At 49.4% G+C, this 25,751-nt stretch overlaps 1 protein-coding gene across 2 annotated transcripts in view; it reads left to right on the forward strand.

The window, feature by feature from the left end:
* Nucleotides 1-25,751, forward strand: part of CACNA1A (calcium voltage-gated channel subunit alpha1 A) — a 200,112-nt gene that overhangs the window by 94,658 nt on the left and 79,703 nt on the right. For both annotated transcript variants that reach the window (XM_037145780.2, XM_037145779.2), the window contains exons 6-11: nt 1,452-1,645; nt 13,637-13,740; nt 14,826-14,941; nt 16,277-16,351; nt 17,358-17,447; nt 25,530-25,739. In XM_037145780.2, the coding sequence (XP_037001675.2) occupies nt 1,452-1,645; nt 13,637-13,740; nt 14,826-14,941; nt 16,277-16,351; nt 17,358-17,447; nt 25,530-25,739 (789 nt within the window). The remainder of the gene's footprint in view (nt 1-1,451; nt 1,646-13,636; nt 13,741-14,825; nt 14,942-16,276; nt 16,352-17,357; nt 17,448-25,529; nt 25,740-25,751) is intronic.

The following is a 25,751-nucleotide window of genomic DNA, read 5'->3' on the forward strand; positions in this document are numbered from 1 at the left end:
ACTCCCTGAATAGGGTCCTCTCATAGCTGCTGCTCTCGTCCCCTGGGGACATGCCCAGGATGACAGACGCTCCCCAGACTGTGTGCTCACAGAGGCCTCTCTCCTCCCTCCCGATCAACCCCTTGGAGGTGAGACCTGGCTGTTAGCGCCCAACCCACCTTTGCCGAGAAGCTGTCTTTGGTTTCCAGCGAAAGGGGCGTCCTTGGCATGTGTCTCTTTACTTGTGCCGTCTTCACGGTCTGCCTCCTGCTTTGGGGGGAGAAAGCTTAGCTCCTGGGCCTGAGGGCAAATGTGTGTGATGGCCTTCGTTGCCCCCAGAACAGCTCCCTGAGCCCAGCACATCTCAAGGGGAAAAAAGCAGGCTATAGAAGAATTACACTGTGATGAACAACTTTGTCCTGATGGAGTCTGGAAAACACTGCACCCAACTACCCCACAATGCACACAGCACATTTCCCAAAATTGGCTGTATTAGGGCCCACGACTTGGCAGATTTCAAAAGACTGAATAATACGGAACATATCCTCCACTGGCCACAGTGCAAGTAAGCTGGGAACTGGTAACAAAAAGACCACTCTAAATGTGTTTGGAAAGTAAGAGACATGCTTATTTGAGGATGAAATAATAGGGTGTCCGGGATTTGCTTTAAAAATATTCCACTGGCAAAGTGTGGGAAGGGGACGCAGATGAAACAGGACACTAGTCCTGAGTCGACAAATGTTCAAATTGGTGATAGATGTTTAGGAGCTCATGGTCCCATTCTGTTATCTACATATGTAGACATATACAGCAAGTTCTTGTAGGAAATACTTCCTGGTTATCCGTGGGTCAGAGAAGAAGTAATAGTGGGAATTGCCAAATATTCTATTTAAACAATGATGATATATAAAATTTGTGAGGCGCAGCTGAAGCCACACTTAAAAAGTAATTTATAGCTTTTTTAAAAAAAAATGTTTTAAGATTTATTTGTTTGTTTGTTTGTTTGAGAGAGGAGAAGGGGGGCTGAAAGAGAGGGAGAGAAACATCAGTGTGTGGTTGCCTCTCACACTCTGCTCCCACAGGGGACCTGGCCTGCAATCCGGGCATGTGCCCTGACTGGGAATTGAACTGACAACCCTGTGGTTCAGAGGCTGGCACTCAATCCACTGAGCCACACTAGATAGGGTGTAATTTATAGCTTTAAAGGAAGTTAATGCATCTTGAAAATTCAGAAACAGTAATAAAGCTTAGAGAAAAGAAATTAATGAAATAGAAAACAATGAATAGATCAACAAAGATAGATGTTGGGTTTGTTGTTTTTAGGTTTTTTGGCTTTTTTTTTTTTTTAGTGATAAATTTATCCTGGTAGCCTTTTTTCCCCACAACATCCAATAATGAAAAATCTTTATGGGCCCCTTTCTCAGAGCTGTTTTCCCCAGCTCCTCCTGAGTTTCTCCCCTCCCTGTTCACAGATGACATTCAGGGTGAGTCTCCGGCTCCATGTGGGACAGAGGAACCCGCCCGCACCTGCCCCAATGGGACCAAATGCCAGCCCTACTGGGAAGGGCCCAACAATGGGATCACTCAGTTCGACAACATCCTGTTTGCAGTGCTGACTGTTTTCCAGTGCATCACCATGGAAGGATGGACTGACCTCCTCTACAACGTAAGTGGTGAGGGCGCCCAGGGAGGTGGCCCTCCGGGACCAGCCAACTCACGAGGCTGCAGTGGAGGGACCCTGAGCCTCCGGGGACAACTCACTGCGGCTCTGGAAGAGTTGGCCTGAAGCTAAGGCCCTTGAATATGGGGTTGGGGGGCATCCTCAGAAGTCTTAAGTAGTGTTCTACTTAACACTACTTGAGACACTCAAGTAGGGAGGGCCCCTCTGGACATGGAAATCCAGAGGGCACACAGATGGTGAGTAAGTTTTCACTGTGCACGTGTTTAAATACAATTTTAGGTTTTTAAATACAGGCAGACCTTGCTTTTGTTGCACTTTGCCCACTATGCTTCAGATACTTTGGGCCTTTTTAATAAGTTGAAGGTTTGTGACGACCCTGCGTTGAGCAAGTCCATTGGTGCCATTTTTCCAACAGGCTCATATGATGGTTTACATTTTTTAGCAATGACGTATTTTTAATTAAGTTATGTACACTAGTTTTTTTAGATGTAATGCTATTGTATTTAGGAGACCACAGTATCATATTAACATCACTTTTACACGTGGTGGGAAACCAGAGTTTGCATGACTCCTTTTATTGCCACCTACGCCATGTCGGGTGGTCTGGAACCTGACTGCAGCATCTCTGAGGTCTGCCTGTACGTAAAGGTGTGATTCAAAACCCAACATGGGTAAGAGTAATGGCCTTGGGCCTGTGCCGGGGGCTCTGCACTGGGGTGCACTGGCCCTCCTCCAGCCATGTCCCTCCCCATGGTGTAAGCTGTCCACGGGGCAGGATGACGTGTCTGCCAAGTGCCACCGTCACCCCCGCCCTTTCTAGACCACACTCTGAGTTACCCAAGATTCTGGAGTTCTCGGTCCACACCCAGATTCCATGGACTTGTATTAGATTTGTCCATCTGTTCTCCATGGAACCGCTCATTTGTACCCTCCAGGGGCCAAGGGCATCCTAAGGGTGGCTGTTGGCACAAATGTGTCTGGAGCTTGGACATGCAGGCGGGATTTTTCACTCCCTGGCAGGACAGAACTGGGGTGGGAAGAGAAGTTGGCAGGCCACGATCATGGGGGTGGGCAGGGCTGGCTCTCCCCACACCAAGATCTAGTCCCAATGCCCAGATTCTGGCTTTTACCCTGACCTTTCCAGCGCTCGTGAAGGTATGTTTGTAAAGGACAAGCATCCAGCATATTTTATTTAGTGGTTTTTAAATAGTTATGCACAGTATATGAACCTCTTGTCATTACATTTGTCCTAGGTCTTGACAATGTTACAAATATGTCTGCAAAGATGTGCACTCCTACCTGCACCCCCTTCTGCCCTGTTTCCTACCGCCCATCCTGCGGCTCCCCCACACAGATAGTGACCCACTGGTCAAGGTTCCCCCCCTGGGGAAGCAGTGCCAGGCTTCCTCCTGCACCCAGAGGGGCCGAACTCTCCTCCCGGTCGCAGCGTGTGTTCCTTACAGAACGTCCCACCTTGGGAGTGGAGGGAACCTATCCTTTTGATTAATGGCTCATTTTAGGGTGGGGTCCACTTGGAAGTGGACAGTAAAAAGAGCTGCCAGGGGCAGTTGTGCATGTTACACACTACACAGGTCACCACATTTCAGAGTGCCACTCATACCACCCACAACATAGGTTTCTGCTGCTGCTCTAATAACTTGCTGACAAATGTAAAGGATGCGGGGAAGGGACTGGTATTCCAATTTCCTAGAGCCCCTGTCTGAGCATAGCATCCCTAGAAGCAGAGAGCAGACCTGAGATGCTCGGGCTCTCTCTTGGGCTTCATTTGCTGACAGCTTGGGCAAAACTTGGCCAAGGCACCGTGACCAGTGTGGCTCAGTTGGTTGGGCGTCGCCTCCCAAAGCAAAAGGTCTCCAGATCTATTCCTGGTCAGGGCACAGGCCTGGGTTGCGAGTTCAGCCCCTGGTTGGGACACATAAGAGAGGCAACTGATCAATGTCTCTCTCCCTCTCCTTCTCCCTTCCCCTCTCCCTAAAAATAAGCAAATAAAAAATTATAAAACATCGGTCAAAGCTTGCTGGGGGATTGTTATAGGCTCTTGGCTTTTGCTCAGCAAGGCTGGTGTGAGAGGGGGCTTCGGGAGGAGAGGGGCAACGAACCCTCCTGGGAGTGAAACAGACCTGGGAGGTGATTGGAGAACTCAGGAGAGCAGAGTGGGGGTGGGGGGGGGGTGAGGGGCTGAGAGAACTACGTGCAACTGTGTCACGGACTGGGTTGGGCGTCCAGAGAAAGGGTCCGGATTTTCAGAGGAAGACACTGGGGATGTGCTTAATGGTGGGAGAGCAAGTGTAAGCAAAACTATGAATTTCCAGAAGATACTATACCATTATTTCAGGGGATGTTTGTCACAGAAGCTTAGGGCTGAGCTGCCTTGGGGGAAGCGATCTCGGGGGAGTGGTTGAGAGCATGGAGTCAGACGCCAGGCTGTCTGGGTTCCCACGAGGGGAACCCCACCTCCACCACTTTCTTGCTGTGCAACTTTGGGCAAGTCGCTTGGCCTCTCTTTGCCTCCATTTCCACTTTGCAGAATGACCAGAAGCACAGTCCTACCTCACAGGGCAAGAGGGCTGAGTGAGATGGATACACGTGAGGCATTTAGAGTAGCAGCTGGTACTGGCAGCCATGGGTAGGCCAAATTCTCTGCCCCAAAGGCACTCCTGTTAGAAACGTGTGTGGATTTTTCATCATCGAGACTCCATTAGCACCTAAGGATGCCGTGTGAGCTACAAGGTCCCTCCTCCATTCCCACCCTCGCCCTGCTGGTGGCCTCCTCTGACTCCGAGAAGCGTTCAGAAGTTCCCACGCACTTGCATCCCACTGTCGTCCTTTGGGTAGAAGCCTGACCAGCGATTTCAGCCTGATGTGAGCCTAGACCATCAATAAAATACCGCAAGTTCGGTGACTTAAAACAACAAACATTTATTGTCTCTCAGTCTGGAGGCCAGAGTCGATACCAAGGTGTGAGCAGGCCGCACTCCCTCTACAGGCTCCAGGGGAAGATCCTTCCTGGCTCTTCCGGCTTCTGCTGGCTGCCGACAATCCTTGGCTTATAGCTTCTCTGCCCTCCACTCCAGCCCCCTCGCTTCACATGGCCATCTTCTTATAAGGACACCGGTCACGTTGGATTAGGGCCCACCATGCTCCAATATGACTTCATTTTAAGTAGTTACATCTGCGTTGATCTTATTTCCAAATAAGGTCAGGTTGTGAGGTCCGAGAGGTTAGGACTTCAATGTATCTTTAGGGAGGGGACACGGTTCGATTCATAACACCTCCCAAATAAACCTCCTGTGCTTGAACCTTTGTCTGGGCCTCTTCCCAAATTAAGACAACTGCCCCACCCACCATAACCCCTGGGGCCTCTCTTGCCAAAGGTGGGGACTCAATTGGCCGTCTTCGAGTTTCCTCTGGCAAGGGCAGAGCTGTTGCTTTCCTGGACTCACCTGGGCCCTGCCCCTGTGCTCTGCCATCTGCCAACCCTGCCCAGACCTGTGCTAGGTCACCGCTTGCTCCGTCCACCCACAGGCAGGCCCAGTATCTGGAATCTACTTGTGCAGAGTCGACAGCCGTGTTCATGGCCTTGCCAGCCACTGGCAGGGAGACCCATGGGGAGAGTCTAGACACACCTGCCCCTAGTGTCTTAGAATCCACAGGCTCGGATGCCAAATGGATGCCGCTTGCCTGAGTGCGGGGGTGGGGGAGGGCTTACAATCCCAACATCTCGTTTATTTTCTCAGCATCCTCAAAATCCATTTGTGTATCCTATAATTATTTGTTGAGCACCTATGTGTGCTGGAAAACTGGTGTTTGGGGACACTGCAACGAAGATGACGCAAAATAATCCCACGTGACAGGGAAGATGGACATGAACAATAAAGATGATAAACAACAAAATACTCAGGAAGTGGGAGATAGTAAACAAGTGCAGAACGTGGGACATGGTGATATACCTTTGGGGACAAAAGCAGCACAAGAGGACAAGTGATGCAGAGATGGGGGCTCGTCTAAGCCGGGAACTCGGGGAAGGCTCCTCGGAAGAGGTGGCATTTCACAGAGAAGGAGGGAGCCAGGCAGGTGTTTGGGAAAACACGGCATATGCAGACCCTTCCCAGGTTTTTCCATGTTTGGTTTGTCTCTTCTTTCTCACTTGGCTCTCTAGTACCTTTTGGAAAAAGCCTAACCCAACTAATCAACAATGCAGTCGAAAATTTACATCAGGATGTGCAACCCAGCATTATTTGTATAAGCAGAGAACACAACAAGAAGCAGCTAGCTACCGCATGGTCTCTCCATAAGATGAAATAGCATGTCGTCATTAAAAATCACCTGTCAGGAGAGTATTTGAGGATGTGGGAAAATGCTCACCATATAATGATGAATGAGAGGAATCGATTTTAATCCTTACCTGAAGATACGTTTATTAATTTTAGAGAGAGGCGAGGGAGAGAAAAACATTGATTGGTTGTCTCCTGTTCCCGCCCCAACCAGGGATCGAACCCACAACCTAGGTGTGTTGTCTAACCAAGAATTGAACCTGCAGCCTTTTAGTGTTCGGTACAACACTCCAACCAACTGAGACATCCAGCTGAGGCTCAACATATTTTTAAAAACAGACCTGCGGTGTAGGTTTAGAGTTTATAACACATCACCCACGGGACCTGGTGGTGGGTCAGGTGACTCCTGTCACTTTATCAGTTGTAAAGCATAAAAGAATTTGTGTGGTATCTGTAAACTATGTGATTTCTGTTGGCGATGAGCATTACCAGTTCTGTCCAGACTGCCGCCATTTGGTGCCTCCCTTCATAATGGAAGAAAATGCCCATTTCCTGTGGAAATGCGGGAAGTAAAGGATGGGCTTCTTTCTATTCAGATTCACAGACTCCTTGAATTCTGTCCTCGGGAGCCCCAAGGATTCCCCCCCACCCCCCCAACAGCTGAGACTGAGGGAATCTCACAAGTGGCTTCTCTAGTTGCGGTGTCTAGAAAACCCTCAGAGGAGGTGATAGTGTAGGTGACGGGTGGGGTCCTCACGATGGCAGTTCTGCCTTTATGACAAGAGACACTGGAGAACCGCATGTGCGAGTCTCAGTCTCTCCCCCTCCTCCTCTTCTCTCTCCCGCCTTGCTCTGGTTTTCTCTGTTTCTCTCGCTTTCTAGTTTTCTCTCCCTCTCTCCATTAATGTTAATTAAGAAGGCAACAAAATGGTGCTTAGTTGGTGATTATAAACATATGTCCCTTGACAGATGGTCACTAACTGCTGAAGGCTGATCTTTGCCCTAAACCCTTTTTCATTTGTAGATGTTCTTTTTGGCTAGTATCAGAGCATCGGATTTGGGGGCAACTGTGGATCACACATTCATTCAACAAACCCTTGTTGGGTGTGTCCCGTGTGCAGGTACCCTTGGGCATCGAGGATACGCAGTGAACAGAGGTGACAAAAATCCCCATCTGCGGGGAGTGGACGTTTTAGTGGGGGAAACAAGTGATCAACAAGATAATTAAGGAATACATACTTTTATATATTCATTTTAATTCATATACGTAGAAGGCAGACAGTGTCTTCACTGTTTCTGGCGTTGTGGGCCATGCACTCTCAGTGGCAGCTGCTCCATCTTCTGCTGCGGCACAGTAGCAGCCGCAGAGAGAACACATAGCGAGTGGCCACGGCTGTGTGACGACAGAGCCATGGCCTGTCGTGATTTACAAAAACAGGTGGCTGTATGGTGTTGACTCCTGTGTTAGAAAATGATTAAACTTCAGGAGAAAAATAGAACAGTGCAGGGGGTATGGGTCATCAAGGTGAGAGGCTGCAGTTCTTCCTCTAAAGGAAGGGAAAAAGGGGCCATGTGTGAGGGTAGAGAGGCCCAGGCCGACGTCCAGGGCAAAGGCCCTGAGGCTGGAGTGAGCTTGGCATTTGTGAGATGCAGCAAGACAGCCCGTGTGGCTGGAAGGGAGTCGGGGCTGGAGGGAACTGATGAGGCCAGGGGAGGTGACAGGCATCTCTTAGTCAGAGAGACACTATAATGTATTGTTCAAACTGGTACAATTTTGAGAGCAAACAGGGAAAGGAGGACTTGAAAAATATTCAGCAGGCATTGCATGATCTATAACAGGTATAAACAGACGTAGGACCTTCCTCGTGGCCACTGTGGGACTTTGTCTCTTTCACAGTCAGAGCTACCTCGCTTTTATTTCATAGGCTGTGGAATCCGGTGTTCTCCTGAGATGAGTTTTTTTTTTTACATCCTCTATAGTTTTTCTGAATGAACCATGCTAAAAAAAAATCAGAGGAAAATAAACCATGAAACAGAAGGCACTTAAGGATTTTACTGGGACTCAGCCATTAATTTGTTTGACGAGTATTTATCGAGCGCTTGCAAAGCGCCAGGCGCCACACTAGGCTCCAGCAGCGCTAGAATGAATCAGTACCTCCCCTCTCCTTGAAGGCTGTCACGAGCCAATCATTATGAATGTAAAGGACCCTGTAAGTGCAGCCAAGGGGTGAGGTAGGGAAGAAATCAGTTGCAGGCCAGAATGACAGGTCTATCCCCAGCCCTGCCAGCCACACCCTTGTGAACCGGGCAATCATGCTGCCTCTCTCAGCCTCAGTTTCCCCATCCACTAGGTGTGGTGCTTATAAGGATCAAGGGTGTTCTGTCAGCTCAAAAGGGTTCTACGGAAGCGACCGTGGGTGTCCCGCCTGCTTCTCTGCTCCCAGGAAAACTGCCTTATCATTGGGATGTGGGGAAAGTACTTTTCCCTGTCATTAGTATTATTTAAACAATCCACCCACAGCGACCTCAGGATTATGTTCATTCACCATGCAGCCAACACTTAGTGAGCACCTACTGTGTGCTGAGTGTTGTTCTGGGCACTGGGCAGCTGGCGTTTTAGGGAGCAGAGAAGCTGTAAACAAGTAAATGTGTAGATCAACAACCGACTCAAAGTGTGAAACATGCCAGAAAGAAAATGAGATGCCTGGTTGTGTTGAAGGTTAGGAGGGGGGCTCGGCAGGGCTGAAGGCTGAGGGAAGAGGAGGAATCAGCCAAGCCAAGATCTAGGGGAAACTGGGCTCCAAGCAGAGGCTCAGAGAACGGAAACAACTAGCTCATTGTAATCTTGAACTTACCTTTTGGGGTACCAGTTTCTTCATCAGACACACAGAAGGTGTCATTCCCCCCCCCACACACCTGCCTTATGAGATCCCTATAAAGGTCAGTGAGAAAGTGACATTTGAGAAATACCTAAAGGAGATGAAGGAGCAAACCAGGGAGATTCCTGGGTATGTCAGTCAGGAAAGCTAGGTTATGCTGCAATAACAAACATCCTCAGTCTGATTTCAACAGTGAATGTCTTTTCCTGCTCGCGCTGTCCACCCAGCATAGGTTGGAAGTGGTGGAGAAGGGGCCTCTGCTCAACTTAGTCCCTTGGGACCCAGCTAGTGGAGCAGCCACCACGTAGAACTTTACCACCTGCTGTCCTAAAATGAAAGAGAGCCCCGGAAGGTTTCACACTGACAGTCCAGTGTTCTGGTCCAAAATGACACAGGTATTTCCACTCACTCCCCATTGGCCAGCATTTATCACGTGGCCCTCATCCAACCCCAGTGAGACCAGGAAGGGCCACCCAGCCACATCACCAGAAACCTGTAGTGACTGCACCAAGGGTACAGCATTCCAGGCACCGGGATTCTTTTCAGCTTTCGGAAGAGAGGCGAGGAGATCTTGAGAGCACACCCTTCTCAGAGTTACTACTGATTTCGACGTGAGCAAGTTTCCCAACCCCTTCCTCCTGCCCACACCCAGACTTGCGCACACCCCACCCTGAGCCCCCAAACGTTGAGACACGGCAGGGAAGCTGTGTCCCCACACTCTTCCTCTGCTGTCCCAGAAGGGCTGTGGCAGCTCCAGTCTTCCCATTTTGGAAATACATTTCCCATTCTGCTCCTGAGCAAACCCCAGGGAAAGGCCACATCCTGTTTGAAAAAAATAAATAAATAACAACAGTGTTTTACTGAAGTAAAATAAACAGACGTAGAGAAAGCCCCACAGATCCTAAGTGAGGAGCCTGATGGATCAGAACGATGTCTCTGCAAGCCAAATGATTGCCAGCAAACCCCCAGATGCCGGGACGGGCCTGCCGGATTCTCCCTCACAGACCCCAGGAGGAACCGACTTCTGGCCTCCAGACTGTGAAGCCGTAAATTGCTGTCACCTGAGCCACCCAGCTGGTGGTGCTTTGTCAACAGCCACAGGAAACTCTCGCAGCAGCTCGTGTCACCCCGCCATCAGCAGCACGGGAGGGCTCCTGGTCCCCGCTGACCTACCCGGTGTCAGAGGACCTGCGACATTTTAAATTACTGATGGGCACTGCTCTGTAGTGATTGGTCAGCAGTGCTTTCACGGAAAGATCTTACTCAAAGGAGGGGATGTAGACAATAATGTGAACGGAGCCACTTTAAACCAGAGCCGGAGCGGCCACCCCGGAGGAACTGCCCTGCGCTTTGTGCCTCGGCCTCTGGGACTGTGACACGGGGCAGATTACCCGAGGGCTGGGCCGAAGCAACCTTGTCCCCAAAGAACTGTTTGCAGAGATGACAAGAAAGCATGTTATGACTACCGGACTGATGTCTTCCAGGAAAAGCTTTACAACAGCTCCTTTCCCACATCAGACAGAACGTATGCTCTCTTTCCCCGTGACCTTTGCCCTCTTTCAGCAAGAAATAACTAGAGGTCATCGCCATGTTCCCAAAATTAGACGAATGTAACTATACCACATAGCAAACCAATTAAGACTTCTATCCCTCACCTTAGCTGGGCTGCTCAGTTGGTTGAAGCGCCGTCCCATACACCAAAAGGTTGCAGGTTCGATCCTCAGTCAGGGCACGTGTACGAGAGACGATTGATCGTCGTTTCTCTCTCACATCAATAAAAACATTTCCTCATATGAGGATTTTAAAAAATTCTTCCCCTGGCTGGTGGGGCTCAGTGGATTGAGCACCAGCCTGCAAACCAGAGGGTTGCTAGTTCGATTCCCAGTCAGGGCACGTGCCTGGGTTGCAGGCCAGGTTCCCAGTGAGGGCACATGAGAGACAACCACACATTGACGTTTCTCTCCCTCTCTTCCTCCCTCCCTTCCCCTCTCTCTAAAAATAAGTAGATTACTTTTTTTTTAAAGTGCACTTTGGCTGAGAGAATAGAAAAGTATAGCTGGTTAAGTACAGAACAATGATAGCTTAAGCAATGGCGATAGTCACAAGATGTTTAGCTTCTGCTTCAAAGATATCAGTGATGCACAATTATGAGATATTTTGCAGCATCTGTTGATTCTTCAATTCAGCATCCCTTGTTCTTGCAATATAAGTTTGTGTTGCTGATATGCTGTTTCCTCGCCAAGCAGGAGATAACTCCAGGCCCATAGTGAAAATTTGTAAGTTTGTTTTGCAGAAGTAAATGCCTTTAAGAAAGTTGTGACCGGCCCTGCCTGGTTGCGTAGTTGGTTGGAGCGTCATCTTATGCACCAAAAGGTTGTGGGCTGAATCCCCGCCCCCTCCCTCCCCATCAGGGCACATATGGGAGGCAACCAGTCGATGTTTCTCTCTCTCTTTCTCTCCCTCTAAAATCAGCAAATGAATTTTTTTAGAAAAGAAAGAAAAAGGAAAGCTGTGGCCAGCTGCCGACACCCAGGAATCTGATGCGTGAAGGCCTTATCTCTAAGGAAACACAGCCTTCTCGCTCGGTCCCCTGGAATTCCCCCTCCCCTACTCCCTGGCTGCAAAGAAACTGCCTACCTTTGCATTTGGGGGGATGAACTTGAGAGATCTTGCTCTCCCATCTTGCCAGTTCCACTTTGGCAGAATTGAAGAAATCTTTCTCTCTTGCCAAGTACCGCTGCCTATACGTTTTGGCCTCCTAGCCCATCAGGCACATGAACCTGAATGTGGGGAGGTGATTCAGTAACAGTCTGGCACCATCGGTCTTTCTCTGTCTTCTTTTTTGAATTTACAGAAATTTAGCCTGTACCTCGTTAGTTCCCCGGGCATGTGGTGCCGTCAGGCGGGCGTCAGACTCCCCCAGCAGCTACCATGGGGAGCACCCAGGGGCATCTCTGCGTGCACGCAACCCCGCTGCCGCCCAGACGGAACCCCAGCCAGATCGGGGAGGGTCTGGGCATCCTGTGGAAAGGTTGCCCCTTCTATAATCTTGCCTCCTTTACACAGCAGCTCTTGAAAACAGGATTCTACATATAAAATGCCTAGTGACACTTCCACAGGAAGACATTTACTCCAGGAAAGAGGGGACAGTCACTTTCTCCCCGTGGAAAGTGCTTCTCTAGTGCATCAGTGCTTCTCACCTCCACCCCTGGCAGTACATCAAAATACTTAAGAAGATGAGAGACAGAGAGGTGCATGATAGCCCCAAACCGGAAACAGCCAATGTCCCTTGTCCCTTGTCCCTCGTCCCTCCCCTCGTGAGGAGAATGGCTAAACAGGCTGCAGCACGTCCTGCAGTGCGATGGTAATGAGCTTGAATGAACTGCAGAAGCATTGTGCTGAGTGAAGGAAGCCAGCGCCTGGTTATGTACAGTCTGAGTCCGTTCATGTGAAACTGCAGAGGCAGAAAACTGACCTCTACAGACAGAAAGCGGGTTAGTCGGAGTGCAAGTCTGGAGGTGGAGGTGGATTGCAAAGCACATGAGGCATGTTTTGAGGTGATGGAACTCAAGTTCCAAGTTGGAAACGTTTGTCAGAACACACTGAAATGCACACACTTGAAATGGGCACATTTTACTGCGTGTAAATTGTACCTCAATAAAGTTGATTTTTTAAAAAATATGGATGCTCGGGATCCACCAGAGACCAGTCATCAAACCTCGGGGCCGGGGTCAGGGCCAGGGCCTGGACACTCATATTACTTGGAAGTTCTCCGGGTGGTCATTATATGCAGCCAGAGATGCAAACCACTTGGTCTTTCTCTCGTTAGCCTTTCTGCTGGGCAACAGCAGCACCAAATGCACTTCTAAAGGCGAGCTTTCAAAGCCATGGGTGGGAGCCACACATTCTGCAGGTACCCCAGAGCCGGTGACCCACCAGAAGGCTCCCCTCCTCCGGCTGCTGACCCGGAGGCTTCCCTACCACAGAGGTTAAGTCTGCGGGCTCTGGGGCCCAGTTTCCTCATTAAGTTCTCCTGTCCACGTGTGACCAAGCCCTGTGACCTCGCCTGGCAATTCTTTCTTTCTGGGCCTCAGTCTCCTCAATTGTAAAATGAGCATGATGATAACATAGGGGTATGATGAGGATTAAATGAGCAAATATAAATAATGTGCTTGGAAATCTCCCTAATACGTAGCAAGGACTCTGTGAGTGCTGGGTCTGTCTGTCTGTCTGTCTCTTTCTCTCTCTCCTTGATCTTCCTTCCCTTCTCTAACTTCCTTTTTGCTACAGTGTTCTGTCCTCTGTATCAGAGAAGAATGTTCTATTTGTGGACCTCTCCCCCCTTGAAAGTTGATCTGGGCACTTCCAGAATTTTTGTGGTTGACAATGAGGAAGCTGAAGATAGAGGAGGAAAAGGCTCACATCCCTGCCGCCTGCCTTGGTGGTCTCAACCACCTGTCAGTGCCTGCCATCATGCCCCGCCTTGAAGGGGAGAGTGACTGTCAAAAAGGAAGGAGCCAGGGGCTCATTTCTTCATTTCCATGGGCTTTGTTCTTTCACTCTCCTCCTAGAGTCTCCTGAGTGTCCTGCTGGTTTCCGGGTCCTCCAAGAGCTACAGCATTAGGAGGGGCTTTTGTCCTCCAGTGGTGCCCCTGGGTTTCCCCAGAGCTCCGGGGCTCCACGGATGAAAGACATTTGGGAAATGGATCCCTGGGAGCACCAGGACGCCCCCTACCCCCACCTGTCTGGTCAGACCTGAGGCCCACTCAGTGTTCACCTGCCTTCCCTCCTTCCTCCCACAGAGCAACGATGCCTCAGGGAACACTTGGAACTGGTTGTACTTCATCCCTCTCATCATCATCGGCTCCTTTTTTATGCTGAACCTTGTGCTGGGTGTGCTGTCAGGGTAAGTCTTTGCTGCTCGCCTGCCCCTCTCCCCCTTGTCGTCTTCTTCCCAGGAAGAGACCATCAAAGCCTTGTTTCCACTCTCCAGACGGAGAACAGGCTTCTTCCCTTGCCTTGCAGTTAGCCAGGCAGTTATGAGCAAGCCACGTGTAGGTACGTAGGTTGGCGCTGCTGGGGGAACCCAGTAGAAGGGCTCATAGGGGCTGAAATCCAGCCCAGACTTGACTCACCACAGTTTGTCCCTGGCATTGAGCTACCTCCTCCCAGGGAAAGGGGGCTGCTTTCCAGTGCAGACCTCTCATTCAGAAGGTTTTCCCAGATTGTCAGACCCACAACCCACCGATGAGAGAATTCTATAGAGCTTTACTTTCTGTAGTTTATATTTGAAAAACCGATAGGTTGGGTTTCCAAATATATAATTATAGCTTATAGTCAGGCATGCATTTTCATGATACATATAGTTCTCCATCCCCAAGATTGATTTTTTTTTGGCTTAATCATAAATGAGGTTTCATTTTCTTACCAACAAGAAGTCTGGGGACTGGTATGGGGGCTCCATGGTGCCATTAGGGACCCCAGTTCCTTCTAGTTTTCTACTCTGACATCTTTACCAGAGACTTTAATTTTATGGCTGCCTCATGGCTTCAAGGTGGCTGCCTCACACTCCCAAGATGGTCACCCCACATTCCAAACAGGAAGAGGAAGGAGGGAACCAGGAAGGGGCAGGCGTGTATCCAGGATGTGAGGCTACCGCAGAAACAAGCCATCAGCTCATGGTCACTGACCTAACTGAAAACAGCTGAAAATGTTGTATAGCCAGGAGCACAAAGATGAGCATGGAGTGTGCAGCCCGCAGTGCTTGACATGGCATGGCTTAGGTTTTGCAGTTGGTGGGAAATGTGGGAAGCTGGCAGAAATACCCACTCCTAGAATATCCTGATTTCCTCCCAGAAGACTGAGTCCACTTGTTGAAATCCTCTGCCCTCCAGAAATTCCTGAACCTCTGAATACACACACACACAGAGACTCCCTAAAATTTCTAAAACAGCCAACCCTGGCTTTTTCGTGCGTTTTGTGCTTCTGCAGGGAGTTTGCCAAAGAAAGGGAGCGGGTGGAAAACCGGCGGGCTTTTCTGAAGCTGAGGCGGCAGCAGCAGATTGAACGAGAGCTCAATGGGTACATGGAGTGGATCTCAAAAGCAGGTGAGGCCCTTTCACCCGGGGCCCAGTAACCGGCATTCCAGGCCATGGCACACACAGAGAATTGTGCGTGTAGTTTGGAAATGGACAAGGGACGTGTAATGCTGGGAAGAGAAAGAGGGCCGAGCTGGAAGCCCCAATTTTTAGCAACAAGAGTCCAGAATGTAATAACAACACTTCTGCGATAAAGCCAGGAGAGGACATTGCATAGTGGCTGCGAGCTCCAAAACCAGACTTCGGTTTACATCGCAGCGCTGCCACCTCCTACCAGTGCAGCTCGCCTCCCTGAGCCTCAGTTTCCTCAGCTGCCAAAGATAACGATAGTGCCCGCCTCATCGGGCCGTCTGGAAACTCGGTGAGATAATCCAAGCTGAGCCGCTTAGGAAGAGCAGTGCTGACACACAGTGAGCACGTGTCCATTAGCTCGGCCGCTCAGAAAACACTGCATGGCACCCAGGGTGCGTGGCCACTGCTCCGGGCACCGAGGATACTGCAGTGAACACCAAATCTCTGCCCACGGGGCTCCTATATTCTAGTGAGAGAGGCAGAACAGAAAGACATAGCACGTTGGGTGATGCCGAATGCCAAGAACAAAAATAAAACAGGGTAGCCTTCAGCAGTGTGGCTCAATTGGTTGGGAGTCATCCCACAAAGTGAAAGGTTGCTGGTTCGATTCCCGGTCAGGGCACATGCGTGGGTTACACGTTCAGTCCCTGGTTGGGGCACACATGCTTCTCTCCCTCTCTTTCTTCCTCCCTTCCCTCTCTCTCAAAAATAAATAAGTAAATATTTTTTTAAAATAAAGCAGAGTAGGAGGCAGGAAAATGGTTAGAGGAGGCAGGTTGATCAGAGAGGGTCTCTGTGAGGCGGTGACATCTGAGCGGAGACCCGAGGGACGTGAAGAAGGAAGCATGTGGGTGTCCAGAGGAAGTGGCATTCCAGGCAGAGGGAACAGCAAGTGCAAAGGCCCTGAGCCAGGAGCAGAGCTGGGTTACAGCAAGCAAGCCAGTGTGGCTGGAGCCAAGGGAAGGGGAGAGTGGGAGGAGGGGAGGCAGGGAGGTGGCAGGGGCTGGGTGGGGCACAGCCTTACGAGCTACAGTAAGGGTGTTGGTTTTTATGTGGAGGGAGGCGGGGGGAATTTGGCTGTTGCTACCTTTGCTGAAGTGCGGCCGGGAGTCAAAATAACGGAGCGACACGGCTCTGGCCGACTGCGCTGCCGCCATGAACAAGGGGAGAGAGGAGGTGGCCGGGCAGGCCCTCCCCCTCTGTGGCCCAAGGGAACCCGTCCCCAGGAGAGTCTTCCAGACACTAGAGCTTAACTGTGCTCTTCCTCCGCAGAAGAGGTGATCCTTGCCGAGGATGAGACCGACGGCGAGCAGAGGCATCCCTTTGATGGTAACTGCTCTGAGCCCGGTGTGGGGCGGGTCCCGGGGAGACTGGGGAACAGGCCTCTTGGTCCTAAGGGGTGTTCAGGGGACGGATGTTCAGGGTCCAGGTGGTGCCGAGAACAAACGTGAGACTGGGTCATGGCCAGGAAGACACGGGGAACGGCAGCCGTCTGCCTCCTTGAGAAGTTTCAGGACCTCGGCAGAGGGTGCACCTTCTGGCCAACCCTTTCTGCCTGAACCATGCGCCCCGTGGCTGCTTGTGCCTCCTTTTTTCTCATCTGCAAAGTGGGCATGACCGTAATAATACCTACTTCACTGGGTGGTTATGAGGGTTACATTGATTCTTCCAAACAGAATGCCTAGAACAGTGCCCGGCTCAGGGTCAGCACCGTTTGTGTTTGCTACATTTAAGAAAATTAGTAATAATTTCATGAAGCATCCAGCTTACTGTGAAGGACAGTTGCCTCATGTGTCATACACTTGGCTAGATGGAACGCATTCTGATTGAACTACCAGGGGTTAGAGCTGGGACTCCCTCCCCAGGGGCAGGGGAAAGGGCAGAGTGCCTGAGTCACTTTGATGGAAGTGTATGTCTCAGCTCACTGTGCCCTGCAGAGGTCTTGGGGGAGTAGAGACGCACTGAGGGAGGGCACCCACAGTCCCAGCCCGCCTAGCAGTTGTGCCGAAGTCATGGGGGGTGGGCAGTCTTCATAGGGGACACTGTATGTCCAGTCCCAGGGCTCCCAGATGGGACACAGTGGCAAAATCCCAGACTTAGTCCTAACGAGACTTGATTCTTGCCTTTCCCCCTTGAGCAAAGACGTGGGACCTCCCTGCATCCCACTCTGCACATCCGTGAAGTGGGCAGACTGTTAACTTCCCACCCAACTGGATTGCCATGAGGGCTAAATCCAATGACACCTCGAATGTCCCTGGCAGAGCGTCTGGCCCTGGGGACACACAGGGTCTATGTCGTTGCTGTTGCAGAAAGGGTCACGTCTCTTTCTTTTGTCATGTTTCCATTGTTGGAGCTCTGCGGAGAGCCACCATAAAGAAGAGCAAGACGGACCTGCTCAACCCTGAGGAGGCTGAGGATCAGCTGGCCGACATCGCCTCTGTGGGTGAGTCCCTCCCGCTTATTGCTGGTCACCCCAGAGGCGGAAGCTGAAGCTTCACCCCAGGTTGCCTGTCCTGGGCCCATGGCCGATGATGGAGTAACTACAGTGCCTGTCTTCCAATGTCATTGGGACATTAGACTGAAAGGTCATTGGGATGTTAGACTGAAAGGTCCATAGGAAGCATGTAGAACAGCACCTGGCGAAAAATACGCTGCCAATAATGTTGCCTGACGTTATTCATTCATTATTCATGATGGTATTATACATTCGTCATTCTTAATATTATTATTCATTAGGACTCTTTAAAGGGCTGCTCTTAGTAGCTGCCCAGTTGTGAACAAGACAGAGAACACATCCCTCCCACGTGAGCTTGCCATTCAATGCAAGAAAGAGATATTAAACAGATAATTAAACAACTAAACCTGTTGCGATAATGGCACTAGAGAGCAGACAATCTGAGCTTGGCCTGCCTTGGGAGTAGGTGTGGTCAGGGAAGCCTTCCTGGAGGAGGTGACATCGAAGCAGAGAACTGAAGGCTGGGTAAGAGTTCACCACGACAGTACCAGCAGAGAAAAGCATGTAAAAGGCTGTGCTCAGACCGTTGCCATTGGTTATCACATAGGGCAGAGTTTGAAGTGGAAGGGGACTCTTACCCTTGTCCTGCCAACCCATCCTGATTGAGACTGCATTGCTTTTGACCTCCAAGGAGAATATCTTATTTTTTGAAATAGGTTTTCAAAATTCCAGGGATGAATGAGGTGGTTGGAGAGCATCCAGGCAGAGGAGATATCACACAATTCAGAAGGAAGAAAGCATTTGGGCTGATGGGGCGACTGTGTGTCTGGAGCAGAGAGGAAGAAAGGGAGGGAGAAGGGGGAGGGAAGAGGGAAGGAGGGAGAGAATTCAATATACACACCTTTCTAATCCACTGGCCCCCACTAGTTTATACTTCACTTGTTTCACTTGACCCTAGTTTGTCACCGTACAGTTAGTTGAGTGCCGCAGTCCGTGAGGGTGGCTACGCTGGAGTTCCTTAGCCGTGGCTGTTATGTGGGGCTGGAGCCGTCTCCAGTGTTTGCTCGTACGAGGAGCACTGCTGTGAACATTTATGTACAATTACTGCCCCCCCCCTTGGGCGTGTTTCCTTGGGGATAATTATAGGATCAAAGATATTAACAGCTTTTCAACTCATTACTCACAGGCCCTTCTGAGTTTCAAAAACGCTGAACCCATTTATAAACCTGCCAAGAACCCATCCATTCACGGATTCCCCCCTCACCCATTGTGTGTTACCCATTTCCTTTCCTTTCCCAGTGAAGTCGGTTCGTAATGACACCTTAAAGCTTGTTTTCATTTGCATTTTTAATCTCTAGCCAGAACGCTCTTTTCTTTAGTGATGAACTCGTTCTGTTCCCACTTGTGGCTACATTGGTCTGCCTCCCTGCAGCAAGTTCAGGGGCTGCGGCGCCCCATTAGGGCTCAGTCTACTTGGTCAGTCAGCCTGGACTGCGTTTTCCCAATGAGGTTGCCTCCGCCTTGTCATCTGTTTTGTTATATTTTGATAGATTATCTCTGTTGTTCATATCATGTTTATTAAATGCCAGGCACTGAGAAAAACTGGGGCACCCAAGTCAGGATCTTCTCTGTGAGTAAGATTAGATACTTGCTCTTAATAAATAGGGAGAACTTTTCATCAATCATTTGAAAGAAGATGAAAAATGGTAGTTACTTGGTGTCAGTGAGGTTTTGAGGAAGTGGACATTGTCATATACTATTGGCACGAGTGCCATTTGCTGTGTATGGTTTGGCTTTGTTTAAATAATTTGGAATTATTCACTTCTACATGCTTATGTTCTTTGACGTAGCATTTCCACTTCAAAGCATTTCTGCATGTGTGCAGAAGATCCGTGTACTGCTCTGCTCAGCAGCGTGGTTTCTGGTGTTCAAAAAAATAAAATCCAGAAACAGCACATGTGCTCAAAAATGGGAAGATAGTTAAAGAAATCACATACAGAGGAATACTATGCAGCCAGGAAAAAGAACGGGGTTGCAACTGGCATGGAACGATGACTGAAATATAGTTTGCATTGGAAAAAGCAAGTTTCACAACATAAGGTAAAATGTATGGTCCCATTTTAAAGACAATATTGAGGAGTGTGCTGGTGTAAGAAACACCTAAAGTCATAGAGAGTTTTTGTAAGAGTTTATCTGAGCCAAACTGATGGCATTGTCAGGAAGCAAGATCTCAAATTCTTTGAAGAATGGCAGTTTGCAGTTTCTTTCATGCATTCGAGATTAAGGAGGAAAAGTAGGAAGAATTACATGGAGGTGACAGAAAGCAAGATGGGGATTGGATTACAGGATAGTTAGGAAGATTGTGTGCTCCTCTGAGGGTGGTCATGCCTCCAAGCGTCCGAGAAAGATGCATTTCAAAGGTCCGTTAACCTAGATGCACAGAAACAATGGGTGCACAGGGCTTGCTTAAGGCAGAGATGAGCCTTTTACTAAAGCTTCGTGCCTGGGGTGTGACTACTCTCCATGATCTGCCCAGGTAGGAATTCATGATCGGATCACCCTGTGAGGTTGCCTTTCGTCAGATTTATTACAGGCCCTTTTCTTGTCCACAAGCATAAGAGGTACTTAAAAGACTTGCAAATTGGAGGATTGGAAGGGATTTTCTTGTTTTAGGTGATACTTTGCTGGAATGTGCAAATTAGTGGCATGTGTTACTTTTGAAATCTGAAAAATAATTAGGTAAGTTTAAAGTTACTTAAAAGCAATGGAGACTAATTATAAGGAATCTCTTGGCTATTCAGGGCACAGAAGAATTTGTCTGGTGGAAAAGCAAATGGAAGGAGGCACTTCTAAATTGGGCTTTACATGAAATGGGGAGAGTATATTAGTTCTCCAGGGCCACCATAATAAAATAGCACAGACCAGTGGTTTAAACAACAGATGTTTATTTTCTCAGAGTTCTGGAGACGAGAGGTTTGAGAACAAGGCATTCTCAGGGTTGGTTTCTTCTGAAGCCCCTCTCCTGGACTTGAAGGTGGTCGTCTTCTCCCTTCACATCATCTTCCCTCTGTGTGATCACTTTTCTGTTCTAATCTCCTCTTCTTATCAGGACACCAGTTGCACTGCCTGGGTAGCTGAGTTTGTTAGAGCATCGTCTAGATACACCAAGGTCGCAGGTTCAGTCCCTAGTCAGGGCATGTGCAGGAATCAACCAATGAATGTATGAATAAGTGGAACAACAAATCAATGTCTCTCTCTCTAAAAATCAATTGTTTCCATGTTAAAAAAAAAAAAAGAACATTAATCATACTGGCTTAACACCCAACCTAATGACCTCATTTTAATTTAATTACCCCTTTCAAGGCCTTGTCTCCAAATACATCACATTCCGAGGTCCTGAGGGTTAGGACTTCAACCCAGGGACTTGGTGGGACACAGTTCAGCCCGTAAGAGGGAGTGAGCCAGGAAGCCATGAGAGATATTCACAGAGGGCTTGTCTGTGGGAGGACAGACAAGCTCTTGAACTTGTGGCTGACATAAGAAGACTTGCTGCTTGGGGAACCCAGGTCTCAGGCCGACGTTAGTGAACATGTGACGTGAGGACAAAGAGAAACTGAAGCACGAAGCTGTCAGACTGCACAGGGCCTGACGGTGTCCTAGGGCACCTGTTAGGAAAGCAGGTGGCTTTCGGCGTTCTAAATGCATCCGGAACACAGGCAGTGACTTGGTCTCCAGGGACCGAGTCTGCTGCTGGCAGACCCGCCAAAACCCAGTTCTGTGGCCTGGGCGCTCAGAAACGCACAGGAAGGGGTCCCGTTCCCAGCCAGTGGTTTCCTAAACCACCTGGAAAGAGACCTCTGGGATTCTCTTTACTTATTCCTGTAAAAAATAAAATAATAATAGTAACAATTCCAATGAATCGTTAAGTCAGTTGATAAACACATTGTAAAGCAGCCTCATTTATAGCTGATGAACTTGCAGAACTCAAGTCATTTAAAGGAAACGTTCAGCCATGACTGGAAGCTGCCACCACAGCGCCGTGTCTGTAGAAAAATCAGGTTGTACTGATCCAAGTTCCACGTGGCCTGTTCATTTCCTGGGGCCACCCACCGTCACAAAGCGCCACAAACTGGGCAGCTTGAAACAGCAGGAAGTCATTCCCTCACAGTTCTGGAGTCCGGAGGGCCAACCAGCGTCCTGGCGTTGGCGGGTCTGTGCGGTTCCGGAGGCTCCTGGGGAGAGTCTGCTTCACGCTTTTCTCTCGGCGCCTGGTGGTGTCAGCAGTTCCCGGCCATCTTTGGCTTCTAGGTGCGTCGTTCCAGTCTCTTCCTCTTTCATCACCTGGTCTCCTGTGAGTCGCTGTGTCTCTTCTCCTCTTATCTGCTCCCTGGAGTTAGGGCCCCTCTGATCCAGTCTGACCCCATCTCAGCTTGATGACGGCTGCCAAGAACCTGTTTCCAAATAAGGTCACCGTCCCAGGTACCCGGGTGAGGACTTCAACATCTCTTGGAGGGATACAGTTCAACCCACACCTTGGGCAGCACCTACTTCAATTTATAGAGAATTTTAAGGGCGTCTATACTTCCAAAAATCCCCAGAATAAGCCTTGATGGTGACAAACTGCTGTCCTCACCACAGAACTTTCCAGACTCGTACTGGCCTCCTCTGGCTCTCGACTCCTTGAATGTGACTTGAATTGAGATGAGTTTCCTAATAACATACTGGATTTGGAAAATTTGGTGCCCTTCAAAAAGTGTAAAATCTCTATTGTACAAATACAATATGTTTGTATATTGATTCCATATTAAAATGATAATATTTTGGAAATAATGGGTTTCTTAAAATACACTATTTACATTATTTTTAAAATCTAAGAATTGGCTACAATTACAATTCCAGACCACAGAGAAAAAGTCAACACAAGAATGCAGAGAAAAACAGAGCGTGGGTCAAAGTGAATGCAAAATGCAATCAATGCAGGTGACAGAATGCAGCTAGCATGGGGAATGGCACGTAGTAGGTGTTCAGTTAATACTCACTTCCCTCTCCCTTCCCGGTGAGCGTCAGGCCTGTCGGGGACGGAATATGTCTCGAGGCCCAGTGATCAGGACAGACTTTCTCAGCAAGTTGGCATGTGGACTGTCTTCACTTCAGCTTCCGTAGGGGACTTCAGGCCTGATAACCATGAAATGCCAGCCTCCCACTAAGGTGTATTAACCCAGTGATTCCTTCCAACAGTCCTGTGAGGGCAGAGTGTGGTTGTGCTCGTTTATAGATGGAGACACTAGAGTCCTAAGGTACAAGGTGACTTGTGCAAGGTCACTCACCAGTTGCAGATGGAGCCAGGTTTTCATCGTGGCTCCGACAGGAGCGGAGGTCGCGGGGCTCCTGCCCACTGTGAGATCTCTCTCTCCCGTTCTCTCTCGTTACTGATGGAACATCCCTCCCTGCCCCTGAGACCTTCAAGAATGTCATTCCTCTTTGCCATGCCCTGTGGATGCCTGCAGGTCTGAGCTCATCTTTGGGAGCAGCAGGGACCAGAAATACCCCAACTGAGAAGGGCCATGTGGAGCTTCCCTGGGGTTCTCAAGTCCTATGGTGTCAAGCAGGTGACAGACACGATGGGAGAGTCCAGGCCCTGGGCCTGGCCACTGCTGCCAGGTGGGACTGTGGCCCCTCCCCACGGCCGTATGTTCCGGGAGTGAATGCAGCGTGATGGCCGAGAACATGGGCTCTGAGCTGACTCAGAACTTCTTAACAGTTACAGACCCTCACAGCCTCCCTTTCCCTCCCTGTGAAACAGAGTGAACAAGGGTCCCTGCTCTCTGTGGTTGCAATGAGGAGCAAGCAGGTTTGTGTAGGACGTGTCCCCGCCGTGCCTGGGGCTTGCTAAACGCCCAGCAAGAGTCAGCTATTATCTTCTTTCCTGAGAAGCTGAAACTACATTTTTATGGAAAATCTTCCAGTTTTTAAATATATACCAATAATTTCAACTGTTACAAACTCAAGGTAAACCAGTATGGCCCCTGGGGGGCCAACTCACAACCTCTGTTTAGAATTTTGCTAGTAGGAGGTTGCATCCTGCAAGATGTTTGCTGTGTCTGGCTGGTGGGACGGGGTTGATGGACATGCCGGACAGATGGACAGGTGAATGGACAAATGAAGGAATGGATGGATGAATAAATGAATAATGGATGGATAGATGAATGAAAAAATGAGCGAGTGATAAGCCCTGGGTGGTGTAGTTCAGTGGATTGAGCGAGGGCCTGCAAACCAGACAATCGCGGTTCGATTCCCAGTCAGGGCACATACCGAGGTTGCAGGCCAGTTCCCAGCAGGGGACACATGAAAGGCAACCATACATTGATGTTTCTCTCCCTCTCTCCTTCCCTTCCCCTCTAAAGATAAATAAATAAATAAGCGAGTGAATGATGAATGAACAAATGGATGAATGGATGAATGAAGGAGCAAAAGTACACACTAATGAATGAATACATAAATGCACTGATGAATGAGATAAGTACGCTAATGAATGAACAAACTGATGAATAAATGAAAGAATGAACAAACTGATGAATAAATGAAAGAACGGATGAACCAATGAAGAACAAATGAACAAATAAACAAATGAATGCAATTGAAGGTTTTCAGGAAGAGGTGTTTTAGAAGATAAAAGGAACATCCAAAACTGAGTTCTGACCCTCCTCCCTAACCTGCCGCTCTCAGTGGATGGCAGCTCTGTCCCTCCAAGTGTTAAAGCCAAAACCCCGAGCTCCTCCCTTCCTCTGACACCCACACTGATCCATCAGTAAATGTTGAAGTTTACCTTCAGTAGTATCTCAGGTTTGCCTACTCTTCATCCTTCTCAGCCGTGACAGAATCCAGCTCCCATCATCATTTGCCTGGACTAGGGCAGTAGCCTCCTCCTACAGCTCTTGCTCGAGCCCTCTGCATCCTGTTCCTCCCACAGCAGCCAAAGGGCTCCTCTGAGCACCTGTGTGAGGGCACATCCCTCTTCTCTCCTTTCAGAACCCTCCATGGCTCTCATGTTACTCAGAGCAAAAGTCCTTCCTGAGCACACAAGGCCCTTCATAACCTGCCTTGTCACCTACCTGCCCTCTCTTCCTCCCTTTCTCCTCCTCAGCCACTCTACTGCAGCCATACTATGCTTGCGCTGTTTGCCACATATGTCAGGCAGGCACATTCCTGCCTCAGGACCTTTGCACTTGCTGTCTACTCAACCTAAGATACTAAGATGATTTAGGTCAACACCTTACTTAACCTTGAACACTTGATTTAATATTGAAGCCTGCCCTGTGGTCCCTCTTGGGGCTCCCAAGCCCCTTATTCTGCTCTACTTTTTATTTTTTTCAAAGGACTTTTCACCTTTCATTACACTATTAACTATTTTATTATATTATGGTTGCTGTCTGTCTCCCCCAGTGGAGCATCAGTCCCAGGAAGGCAGGCTCCGTCTGTTAATGAGAGTGTTCTGAGCAGAGCCTGGAACAGACCCTGGCACACAGTAAGTGCTTCATAGATGCTTAAGAGCAAAAACATCTGCAGGCAGAGAGCACAGCTAGTTTATTACTCAGGGATCGTTCATTTCTAAAGTCAAGAGTCCATGGAAAACAAGGTCCCCACCCATGCTTCCTCCTGCAGCTTTTGCAGGCCTGCTCCACACAGCTCTGCCTTCCGCCCCTGCACTGGGGGGTCCCAAGCAGAGGCTCCTGCCCCATCCTGCCCTGCGGCATGACCCCCAGGGTCATCAGACATCACCAAGAGCGGGAGACACAGAAGGTGGCTCTGGCAATGAGAGTCATCAGGCTCCCTGCTGACACCCCGAGTTCTCATTGGTTATTTCCAGTACCATTATTTTCAGGGACGTCTCCTTCTCATCGCTCCATCCCTGGAGAGCTAAGGCCTTGGGTCATGATGGTTCCCGTGGGCCAGAGGGCTCGTCGGTGAGGTTAACGGGCACCCCGGCCACAGTCCGTGCCCAAGCCGCGCATCGGTTACTTTCCTCCACGGGAAGGAACCCCCTGACGTTCTCCACCCTTTCCCTGGCAGGGTCTCCCTTTGCCCGAGCCAGCATTAAAAGTGCCAAGCTGGAGAACTCGACCTTTTTTCACAAAAAGGAGAGGAGGGTGCGTTTCTACATCCGCCGCATGGTCAAAACTCAGGCCTTCTACTGGACCGTGCTCAGTCTGGTAGCCCTCAACACGCTGTGTGTTGCCATCGTCCACTACAACCAGCCCGAGTGGCTCTCCGACTTCCTCTGTGAGTACCGTC

The sequence above is a fragment of the Artibeus jamaicensis genome, unplaced genomic scaffold, assembly GCF_021234435.1.
Source record: "Artibeus jamaicensis isolate MK-2021 breed Jamaican fruit bat unplaced genomic scaffold, CSHL_Jam_final contig_3290, whole genome shotgun sequence".
In the NCBI taxonomy this organism is placed as follows: domain Eukaryota; kingdom Metazoa; phylum Chordata; class Mammalia; order Chiroptera; family Phyllostomidae; genus Artibeus; species Artibeus jamaicensis.